Below are 12,470 nucleotides of genomic sequence, written 5' to 3'. Positions count from 1 at the left end.
GGGAGTGCTTTTAAAACCATTAGAAAGGAAAGGTTCTTAGTCTTTTTAGGAATGTCAGCCAGCTTTGTGTTTGAAAATGCCTGGAGATTCCACTTATATTCCCTTAATGGAAAAAATTATGAACAGTGTCAGACACTGCTAATTTTTTTCCTTACTTTTTTTAAGCTAATCAGGGTAAACCACTTCAACTCTAGGAGGAAAATTATTAATGTCCTGCAACCCTTTAAAACTGGATGTAGTGACCAGTTCCTAAGTTCTGCACCCCTCTGAATGCAGGGAATTGCCCCATGGTGCCACAGGTGTGCCTGGGATGTGTGCCATTACTTGGGGAGCAACACTCTCATTTCCACACTGTGACAATCAGCACCACAGAACACTTAGCACGCTCTATTCCTAACCACGGAGACACCTCTAATTGTTCACATGAAGTCAATTTAGCACAAAATAGTCCTCCTACTACTAAGAATTGCAGTCTCAGTTATAAGGAAAAAATATTTTAGCCTTATAACTAATTGTCCCATTTCTATTATTACAGGAAGACACTTTCACACTATGCATTCTGGCCTTACCATAGGATGCTTTACCTTATTTCACTAAGCATCCTTGAAAACAGGACTTCCAAAAGCTTTCTTTAGAACGCAAGCTTAAGCTTCGTTTCTGGTAAAGCACAGGAATAAATCACCCTGTATTTATGAACTACATTTAATTCCTAAGCACCTCATTAAAAAGAAGTGAACATGAATAGAATGGCTTCTCTCCAAAACAAAGCAAAAGGGAGAGAAACTGCTCTGTGGTAATTGAAGGAGAGAAGCAGGCTCTAACTCACTGAATGCAGGGATGGTATCTGGGTTACGGAACGCTGTGATTACTCGCTCTGAGCTGAAATTTAGCTGGGTTTGGGATGGGCACACTGTAATCTGCACAATATGTTATTTATCTGGAGTAAGCCATGGCCTTAATTCAGCTTCCCTACTAATTTTTTTATCAGCTGTGTTAGCTCCTATGGTTGAAAGTCTCTTCCCTGATGTTTAACACAATCTGCTTGTTAGCTGGACAAAATATCAGCTGATGCTCTCATTTTATTCTATTTATAAGTATGTCATATACATTTTACACATGCTGAGTACAGCACATACAAGGACCACATGCACATCTCTAGTTGCAATGAGTTGTTGATTAGAGAAAAGATAAATTTACTTCTGTTTCTCTGATCTTGGACTGTCACAATCCAGATTTCATTTGTGAAAACCTGAGAATATTCTGGGTATTTATTGTGCCACTCACGTATTCACTACACGTCCCTCCACCACACTGAGAAACCACGTGGGTATTCAAGGCGCTGGCAGAGCAGAAATCACAAGGGATGTGTGTCTTTATGTGCATTACTGGCTTCAATCTCCTACATGATATAATGTGGAGAAGCAGCCACAGATCTGGCACAGGTCTTGTCCCCTGGGACCAGACAGGGCTCGTTTCCACCACACTTCTCCTACCTCCATCTCACCGAAGCCAGATTTAAGCAGGCTGATAAGTGTCATTGTGAAAGATTCACCTCTGCTTAAATTGGGTTACCAACTAATACGTTTTAATATTGGAAATGTGATCTAACAGATAAGGAGAGAAGAAAAAGCACGGAGGCGAAGAAAAAGTCAATTCAAGCTTGATGGAAGTCACTGCCGGTGAAAAAATGATGGCCCCAGTGCTGAGCAGAGGTGGCAGGTGTAGGGACAGCACATGGGAACTGAATCCAGACATTTTTAGATCATTAAAAACAGAGCCAGGGTAAGGAGAAAGTAGACACCAGCCCTTCATACAATACCTCACACTATTGTACCAGAGACCCGGGAGGGGAGACCTGCTATACAGTCCTTAACAAAAAAAGATTAAAAAAAGATTAAAAAAAAGCTAAGCTGCCTTGGTATCCAGTGTATCTATCTTCTTGTTGGAGATATTTCATGTAATTAAATTATAGGTCACCATGACTATGCCCAGTCAAACACATTCACTCCACAAATCCCCTACATGAGCTCACAGTACTTGAACCCGTATCACTCCCTATGAACGAGGGGCAGGTGTTCACCACCCCTGACCTTCCCCTCTTCCCTACAGACCCTCACCAGGCGCAGAGACACCTCGAGCCCACGACCAGCAATTAATCCCACAACGTGACGATGGATTTTTCCGCTGACCCCAGGCACGGGGAAGCTCTGGAGAGCGCTGGAAAGCCCTACCTGGACGGTGCAGGGAGACCAGGGCCCCAGCAGCCAGCTGTAGCAGGGCTTCACCGGGCAGCTCCTGTGCTGGCTGAGCTGCTCCGGGCAGGGCCTGCCCTCGCCCGCTGCCCGCAGCACCACCGAGCGCCCTCGCACCATCTGGCCTAGGACAGACAGCACACAGCCCAGCAGAGATGCAGCCAGAGAGAGAGAGAGAGAGAAAGACAGACAGATTTTGTAATTTATCAGCACTCCTAGTTCATTTCCCAGCGCTGAAATCTGTTAAAAAAGCAATTAATTGGGAAGACTGTTTGGATAATAGGGATGCTATTGCTAAGTCTAAGAAATGCAGTCACTAATATCTTCAAGCATACTTTTTCAACAGGGTTTTGTATGTTTTCCAAATATAGTGTTTGTTTATGCAACGCATTTAAATACTTGACTAGATCCTGATTATTAAATATGACAGGAAAATAATTCCTATGGAACCAGCATTTCTACCATTACACATTCAATATGTTTCCAGAGATTTTTAACAAATGAAATTTTCTTTTTATGAGCAATTATGTGGACTTAATTTGAAAACTGCAAACACTGTAGTGGTTATTACTGTCCATAACCACTTCTACCATTTCCATTAAAAACCTATTTATTATTGGTGAAAACTTCTTCAGCCACTGAATGGAAAAAGCAATTATGGTACTACTTTTGAACTAATAAAACTGAATATATTCATTAAAGTTACAGCAATTCCATTTCTGCCTTCTTTGCTGCCCATTTATGTCCAGGAATGTTTTCACTCAAAATGTTTCAATTAGAATTCCATCTCCAATTAAAAAGTGGAAAAGAAAAGCCCTTATGCAGTGGGATGCAGAAGATTGTGCCGGGGATAAAATTTCTGCCCTGTCTTTCAATAGGTGTGGATCTGAGCTAAAACTGAAAGGTCTGGGCAGTAAGGGCAGACAAATACAACAAGGCAGAGGTGAGTGGTAATTGCTAACCCAGTGCAAAGGAAGAGATAAGGTGCTATGGTGGAGCTCTCCCTTTTGGATCACTGCCCTTCAGCTGCTTTTGTGAGCAGAAGGGAGTCTGGTGGGGGAGTAAATACCCTGCAAAGCAGGGAGGCTGCAATACCCAGCCAGATCCTTCTCCCAGCTATTTATGCACGTGATTTTTAATTAAGGATACTGCAGGTGTAAGGCACATCTCTGGTATCTGTCACCATGACTATCCACAGAGCAAGGTTTCCAAAAATGTTTTAGCAAATAAAAATCAAAAGCAGGCACACCTGGAAAAGGCACTGATGAACACCTTAGCAAACTCTCTTACCTTTATTCCCTTGCTCTGACCCACTGAATTATGCTTTTAAACCCATTAAAACAAATTTTAAGACTTCTTCCTTTCCAAGTTTTAATCCCCTAGACCTGGGGAGTTTCTAACAGAAGTGATGATAAAAGCTGTAACCTACACAACTGTGCATCTGCCATCATGAATCAGATACATTAGGAGGTGGGAAAAATCCTACCAGCTGAGAGGAAAGGAAGAGGGAAAGGAAGAGGAAAAGGGAAAGGGAAAGGAAGAGGGAAAGGGAAAAGGGAAAAGGGAAAAGGGAAAAGGGAAAAGGGAAAAGGGAAAAGGGAAAAGGGAAAAGGGAGAGGGAGAGGGAAAGGGAAAGGGAAAGGGAAAGGGAAAGGGAAAGGGAAAGGGAAAGGGAAAGGTCCTGTGCATCACTGGGGAATCAGAGCATGGGAAGAGAAATCTCCCAGTCTGCTGTTGGATGAACCTCACTGCAGCTCTCCCTGGGCCAACTGGCCAAAACGAGCTGTTCCTTCCTCTCCAGCCAGACCCCAAATTGGCCAAATTTGCCTTAATGCTGAATGCTGAGTATTGGTGAGCAGTGGAAAAGGCTCTTTGGGAAACAGGGGGAAGCCTGTGGCTGCAGGATTCTGGGGTACCCTGCCAGGCACCAGCTCCCTGCATGGAGCTAAAGAAAAGGAGATCCCCTAAGGTTAAAAGATCCAATTTCATTAGGAGGTACTTGAAAGCCTGAAGCATTCATCAAGCTATTTTAATTAACTAAATAATTTCCTTTTGTACAGTCAGTTTAACACATTTCTAGCAATATGTAAATAGGAAGATCATTGAACAGAAAGAGGAATTAACAACTTTTCTTTCCTACAGTTGGTTATCCAAACTACTGAAACTCACTACAGTCCCAGTGGTCAGCTGGGGCTTGATTCAGTCTATCATTTTCTTTTAAAATTGTTAATGAATAAATGAAGAAAGAAATTTCATTGAAACTTTCATTTGCACAATGATTGCAGTGAGTTTCATAAGGCTCTAATTTTTTTTCACTCGAAAAACATTATCTAGGTGCTCAATTACCACTCAAGTAGCAGAAAACCTCCATTTTTTCTTTTTAAATACCTCATCTTTTGCTGCCTATACAGAACAGAATCTCATTGCATCTGAAATTAATTTGTTTCCAATACAAACTCTAGAAGAGTTGAAGCAATTCTGGTTATTTCTTTAATTTTCCTTTGAATTCTTATCTGATCTCCCAATGAATTGGCCACATCTCTGATTCCTTGGCTCTGCAATGTTACATTATACAAAAATTAGGATGGAAAGTATGCTGGATTGAAAATATCCTCAAATTAGTTTTTAAAGGGAAAAAACAAAAGAGGCCAGTCTTGTTAATGCTGGTCATTTAAAATTCTGTTTTGTGTTAGCAGCAAGAATTGCATCTCTGGAATATAGGATTATATTTTCTAATCAGAAGACTTTTTTTTTTACCCTCCAAAAATTCTTGCCATTACTTGCACTTTATCTCCACAAAGTGATGCTGAAACCAATATGATTGAAACTCCTGCTACATTTCATCCCAGTCACAAGGACCAACATGTTGTAACCAGCTTAGTGAGTTTGAGCAGAGCATATAAAAACCAGCTCTATCAAGGAATCACAAGACCAGAGCAGGGATCAAGTTACTAAAATAAGCCCTGGAGGTTGGGCTAGGTCACAAGCAAGTGGGACAGGTGATAAACAGGACTTTCATCCCCTTCCCACTGCCAGTCCCTCCAGCAGCACTGGGGCATCCCCAGCAACATCTCCCACTGTCAGACTGGAGCTTGTCAAGTTTGAGTAGCAGGTGAGAAAGCATCACAAGGAGTTCTTCACAAGGCAACACCAAAAATGTTTTCCCAGATTGGTGATGATTCAGGGAATAATACAACAACTGAATTTTTCCTTTGTGTGCATCCTTGTGCACCTTCACTTCTATCCCACAGGTCACTCTGGTGCTGGGATTCACGTCTCTGCAGCTTGCTATGGTCCCTGGGGGTCTGAGGACTAAGCTACAGCAACATGTTCAGTGCTGCTAAATCCTGGAATTTATGTGATAAAGTCAGCTTTGTAAATGGCAAAGCAGCGCTGTAGGTGGTTTTATACAATTTAGCAGTCCTGTTACAGAACTTGGGAGAAGCCATGTGGGACTGGAAAACGTTTATGTAGAAAGATTCAGCATCTTCATCTATTCATTTGCCTTAACAAAGGAAATTCAATTTGCTGGGGATTACCAAACATCTTTTTCAGTAACTTTGATTCAGGCCCTGGAAGCATCATCCATTAAAGCAGTTCTATACATCTTTTCATAGCAATACAGCAAGTGATATAAGGAACTCCTATATAGAACCCTGTGTCAGCCTAAAGCCCTATCCAGAATCCTGAGCAGATGCTGCCCAGAACTACAGCTGCAACAGGCAAACATCAGTTACACATCTCCACAGGCTCAGTGCAGCCAGGAAAGAGAGATCTGCTTTATTCATCATCATTCATAAAAGTCAATGTATTCGCCTTTGGCTGCTGTGTACCAGAACTGTGTTAGATGTCAGTGCCACATGCACAGCAGCAGCACTTCATGTTTAAATGCATTATTCCATAAAATAAAACCTGAATAAAGGTACCACCCATTAAAATATATTGCATCAAACTGTTACTGGAAGAGAAAGATAGAATAAAATTGTTAGCAACAATGCTTGAGTAAAAAACATGTGAAAACACACATCCAGCAACACTAAATTTTGACCCAAATTATATTTAAATTATGTTTCTCTTTGAAGTCCTTTATGGTGCTTCTGCAGGTCTTTCAAACACTCTCCAAAAAAAGCCAAAAAAGCAAAATATTGTTGTGAGTTAATCCAGTAATGCTGCGTTCAACTTGCTGTGAATTATTTCTGCACACCGAGCACCTAAGCCCTGCATTTTAGCTGTACCAGACAGTGGGCAATTACTTACTGCAAAGGGAAGCAGTTATGAGTGTTTACTGCAGCCAATTCCCACAGCTCATTTATTGTCACCCTTTGTTTTTTCCTATCTAATTTGAGGCTTCATCCTACTCCCATGGAAGCCTGTGAGAAACTCAGGGTGACTTCAAAGGTGTGGCAGTCCATGACCCTTCTGGCTGGAAACCCTCGCTGTGTTCCTCTGAAGCAGTGCCTGCAGATGAGTGTACAAAACTCTTCTCTGTTATTGCCATCATCCAGGAGTATTTACAGCCCACTGGTGCTCAGTGAAGCAGCTGAATGACACTGTTTGTGCTGCTGGAACCACACAAGGGCCACTGCCACAGGACAGGTGCCAAGGTCTCTCCACCAGGGATGTTTGGTACCACAGTAGCTCTGAGTTGATACAGCAGAAGTCAGATCAAGACCGAGGCTGCTGGAAAATAAACTGTGTGCTTGGAATAACCTGGAGGCAGAGTACTTTTGTTTCACTGGTGCTTCTGCTCTGGCATTGGAGGTTCAGGGTCCCTGTGAAGTTGTTCAATTGGTAGAGAAGGACTGAGCAAAACTTGGCTTCTTTATGACATGGTTTGTAAAACAGCTTTCTCGGCTGCTTGGCTGCCATAGGTTCACTGAAGAGTATCTCCAGCTTTTAAATCCATGTTAAACAACAGCAGTAGTACAGTGGCCTGTACAAGACAGCTCTCCAGCCAGCAGTAGAGCAGAGTTATGATCTTTAAAGATCAGGGATGACCTGTAAACTGAGCTGAGTTTGGGCTTGACTGTGTGGTTGAAACAGCCTCAATGAGGTTTGGCACCTGAAGCCAGGACACTCACTGGAAAGTCTCTTTCAGCACAAATGTTTCCAGATTTCCTCTGATTTAGGACATGGAGTAACTCCTTGTACTCACTGGCAACTCTTTAACCAGTCTGGAATTTGCACAAGCATTTCAGGATCAGGGGCCAAACACAAGACACATTCACTTGAGTATCTCCTTTTGCAAACTATGCAATCTAAGAGCTCAGGATGAAAAAAATCTTCAGGTACCATATAGGGTGAGCTGCTCCTTGAGCATACTAAAAGCCATAAAAACATTACAACCTGCTTTTGCACTGTATTCTGTTTAACTTAGTAAGTGATTGAACACTCAAGAAATTAATTTAAGTTTATTCAGCAACACAAGCATTAACACTCCAAAATGGGTTTTAAAGAAAAAAAAATAATAATTTGGAATTAACAGTACTCCCAGTATGTTGTTGTTAGAACACTGTCCATGAATTATTCATTTCTGTTAAGAAAGCACTACTTCACAAATGGGCTAAAAGCTCAGCAAAGAAAGAACAGCACTAATCCAAATATTAAGCTTTTTCTGTAACATGCTTTGATCTCTGGTATCCATCTGAAGGAATCATTTTATGGAAGTTAAGAGCTTTTTTCTTTTTGACCTTAAGTGAATTTGATTCAAATATACATTATGGCTTTTGAATCTTAAAGACCATTAGCTGTACCTCTAATGCACATCAGAAGCCTGGGAAATAAAGTCCCAAGCTTATTGAGAATAAAACCTTCAATGCATTTCCAGATGTCAATACTCAAAGGGTATTTTAAAACACCTAAGCTGAAAAAGGTCCTAATCCTTTCACTTTTTGTATGCTGGTGAACACTACTGGCTGAAGAAAGTCTTGCTGAAGTTACTGGGGTCATATAAGTGTTAGGGGACCTGTGGAAGCAAGATGGAGATTAGAGGCATACACTAAATGATGAAAAATTGTCTTTGTGTATTTTCTTCAATGGGATACAGTTATGTTAATAAAAATTACTTCACCAGAGAATTTGTATTTATTTATTAATCTCTTCAGAATCTTGTAACACTCCCAAGCTCTTTGCTAGCTTTACATACTCCCCATCTCTGGGGTTAACGGTTGCTATGACTGAATTCTGAGAGTTTGAATTAATTAATAAATAATCCTCCAGACATCTGACTACTCATTCCCCAAGATGCATTTTTCACTTTAAATTACTTTGGAAATAGCCTGCTTAGCTCTAAACACCCACCACCTCAGGACCTCCAGAGTGTCCAAAACCACCTCCAAAGGATTCAGGTGTGGCTTGAGGCTATCCCTGAGCTCTGTACCCCTACTCAGGGATTGCCTGAGTCCACCTGGGGCTGTGGGTGCTGTCTGTGCTGCATTGTTGGGGTATGGGGGGTCAGGAGGGCAGGTAGAGACTCACCACCGGTGCCACACGTGTGTGAGCACTGTGACCAGGCTGACCACGGGGAGAGCTGGCAGTCCACGGCACACCCCACCACGCACGGACTGCTCGTGGGCACGGGCTTCTCCAGGTGCAGCTGTGACAGGGAAACACAGGCATCAGCTTTCCCAGGCCTCCCCAACCACCTCCTGTCACAGCCAAGCACACAAACAAGAACTGGCAGCAACTCTGCAGGGCACCAGCACGGTGATGTGTACAGGGAGCTTCCCTGAGGGTGCAATGGCTGAATGCGCTTCCAGCGGTGAAGCGTTTAACATCTGAGCATCCCTCAGTGTTTGGGTCTCATTCCAAAGGGGCAACCCTAGATTTCTAACAGCAGAACACAGTCTCCCTGGTCCCCAGCTTTGGGATGGTGCAGGGTTGGTAGCCATGCCCCATGTGTTTGAGTCGAGGAGTGACACCACCCACTGACACCCCTCTATTTCCCAAAGCCCCCTCCAGCTGTGCGCTCCCAGCACCATACAAAACTTTTCCACCGGTTATGGGGAATATCTTAGCATGGATCAGAAGGAACCACCAGCTTTCTGTTAACACAGGGACCTCTGGGTGTGCCCCAGCCTTGCTCACCTGCTGGCAGAGCTGCATGCTGACGGTGGCCCCGTCGCTGCGCTGGCAGCTCAGGAGGCGGCGGCGCTCCCCGTGACCGCAGGTGGCATTGGCACCCAGCTGGCACCCGCTCCAGCCTGCAGACACAAACAAAGGGTGCACTGCTGCAGGTCACCTTTGTATTCAACACAGAATCATACAATCACAGAATGGCTTGCAAGGGACCTTAAAGACTGCGTAGTTCCAATCCCCTGCTGTGACAGGGACACCTTCCCCTAGACCACGCAGCTCAAAGCCCCATCCAGCCTGGCTTTGAAGCTTTGAACATGGGTGTTACCTTCACCTGCAGCAGCACTTCCCCATGTCAGGGCATCCCACACCCAAGAACAACCCCCCACAAAAGAAAGTTGTTCTCAAAGCCAGACAGGTCTCAGAGGAGACTCTCTCTTTGCAGTCCGATACCGTATCCCGTTCCGACACCAGTACATCAGAGTGCACATGCTGAACGCTGATAAAGGCTATCAGTTCAATCCACTTGGCACAGGTACAAGACTGTATTGTCTGAAGCAAAATTCCACTTTGATAAAGCAGCCAGAGAAGTTTCTGAAGGGGAACGAACTCTGCTTTAACCTGTTTTTGTCTCGAGGCAAAGCTATCCATTATTTAAAACTAAACTTTAATACTCATGAAATAAAAGCAGTATTTCTAGAGGAAAAAAATTAATATCTTATTACATGTCTGAAATTATGTTGGTCAGAATACAACTAAACTGAAATAAGCTTTAAAACACCATTTAAAATAAACAAAAAGCATTACAGAAGCCACTAAAATTTCCATACACCACCAATAAATAAGAAGGATGAGAAGAAAACCTATTACTTTGTGTCTTCCACCTTTGATAAACACGAACACATAAATGTTCTGCATTTCTGAAATGTGATGATAAAAAAGGCATCATCCTGCTGCCTGTGTTTCTAGGGCTTTTATTACAAACAGGCTGAGTTTATATTCATATATTTTATCTTGCTCTGTTCTCCCTTCCCACCAGCCCCCAAACTTCTCTTAGATCTCTCCTCTGAATGCCTTTCTCATTTATTTCAGCTGGTCAAAACAAAAGGAATTTTTCGGTTTTGTTTTGTTCATTTGTTTGCAGCAGAACCAATTGCTTCTAAGCCCCTAAATAATGCATTTTGCTCTGAATATCCTATGCCCACCTATATAACTCATATTGCCTTCAAAACAGACTTCTGTTGTACTCTGTACTATTGGCTTCACCAGAACCACACAGATGATACTCTTTTAATTGAAATTTTGTAATTAATTCTGTTGATAACCCATTGAAAATCCCATTTAGCATGCTTTATTTCCCATGTACTTGCAACAACAACTTAAATACAAAAATTGTGCATTTGTCCACTAATGTGTAAAAATGTAGGCGTGTAATTAACTTTATTGAAACCAATGATGTCAAGGCTTTAACCAACACCCCAAGCAAACATAACTAAAAGCACATACTAAGGGGATATTGAAAATTTATACCTACCTGTTAGGTTGTACTGGTATTGGAAGCAATTTTGATTAAGAATACATGGCTTCATTTGTGAATCTTCAGGGCAGGGCTTTGAACTGACAGGAGACCTCAGCACTTGTCGGGTGCGTGTTTGCATAATATTGGGGTCACACACCTGGAGAGAGGAGGGGTGGACAGTACAGAGACCCCAGTAAATCACACAGACATCACTGAGCTCAGAAAATCACACAGACATCACTGACCCCAGAAAATCACAGACACCACAGACCAGGGCTGTTCATGCACATCCATGGCCACATGGAGGTAAGATACAATCCCATGCCTGTTTTAACAATACTTAAAAGCATATAAAGGAAAAGAAATGTGGTTCAAAGTTAAAAATCCAGTATCACTAAAAGTCATCTTTTATCCACCCTGATTTGGCTATTTTAGGCCTCCTATACTATTTTTTCCCATGTTTTTTGGTAAGGATCCTTAGGTACAACGGGATAAAGACCACATATTTGCTGTGCACTGCGCTGCACCTCCTTCCAAGAATTCCAGTAAAATGCCACAGTACTGAATAACAGGACAGGATTTCTGGCACAATTAATGCATTTTAAAGTGATATCTGATGTTACAGCAAAGTCCTCATTTCAAAGAAGGACATTAGTAATTGCATATCAGTTATGATGCTGGCCAGACGAGGTGCCTTTTCAGAGTATGTGATACCAATACTGATGTGTGGCTGCCTATAAACCAGGATTTGCTTGTTTACATTTTCACAGGAATATGAACCAACTGAGGCAGCTTTTCATTTCTGTTTGTGCATCACAGGCATGAAAACTGTTTGTTTTAGCAGCCCTCAATCCTCACTCTCATAGCACCGTGGCACAGAGCTATTTTCCCACAGTCCGGTACCGGGAATGGGTGAGTGGAAGTGGTCACAGCAAACCTAATGGAAATAAATCCCTTATTAAAGGTATTCACTGCCATTTATTGAACAAGATGACCCATTTAAATCCTAACAGTTTCTCATTAGGATTGCTCAGGAACAGCAAAGAAAACAAAACAAAAAAAAAACAATGCATGTAGAAATAGATTTTCATAAATGCTTGGGAATTTAAAACATGTTTTTTTCTACAGAGTACTATAATTACAAAAAACAACTAACAGTTTGAAACCACAGGCTTATTACCATGCAACAAACAGCCTGCAAACACTGAACCCTGCACGGGTGGAAGTGTGGATAATTCCTGTATTGTGAATATTAAAGGGAAATGTAATGGCCTTGCAGCATAAATCTGGATCTCAGACTGCTGTAAACTGGATTAGCTGCACAGATGATAGCAAAACTGAACAGAATAAATATCAGGACAAATGGGGAAAAAGTCTGCTCTGGTCTTAAAATACATTGTCTGGGCTTATTTTCCTTACGTTTACACTACATGAAGGAAAATCTATTACATTTTTATTGCTGACACACACCTTGTCAAATCATTTTAAATGGTAATCTTATTTGAATACGCTTGGTCAGCTAAAATACCCAATTGTTTCTAATTATCTGAAAATTAAACCTATGCTAAGTGTTTACCAATAGTTTACTGCCTTTTTCGCAACTAATCTGATTGTTCATTCTCACA

At 42.0% G+C, this 12,470-nt stretch overlaps 1 protein-coding gene across 1 annotated transcript in view; it reads right to left on the bottom strand.

Annotated features, from left to right (window-relative positions):
- The window catches only part of THSD7B (thrombospondin type 1 domain containing 7B), a 297,251-nt gene that overhangs the window by 12,152 nt on the left and 272,629 nt on the right, over positions 1-12,470 (bottom strand). Inside the window, exons 19-22 of the mRNA XM_015635401.2 lie at positions 10,861-11,002; positions 9,339-9,454; positions 8,730-8,847; positions 2,232-2,377 (exon numbers count right to left, since the gene is read on the bottom strand). Of these exons, the coding sequence (XP_015490887.1) occupies positions 2,232-2,377; positions 8,730-8,847; positions 9,339-9,454; positions 10,861-11,002 (522 nt within the window). The remainder of the gene's footprint in view (positions 1-2,231; positions 2,378-8,729; positions 8,848-9,338; positions 9,455-10,860; positions 11,003-12,470) is intronic.

Source organism: Parus major, chromosome 7, assembly GCF_001522545.3.
Source record: "Parus major isolate Abel chromosome 7, Parus_major1.1, whole genome shotgun sequence".
Taxonomy (NCBI): domain Eukaryota; kingdom Metazoa; phylum Chordata; class Aves; order Passeriformes; family Paridae; genus Parus; species Parus major.
Note: the sequence above shows the minus strand (reverse complement) of the source record. Positions and strands in the feature narration are given on the sequence as shown.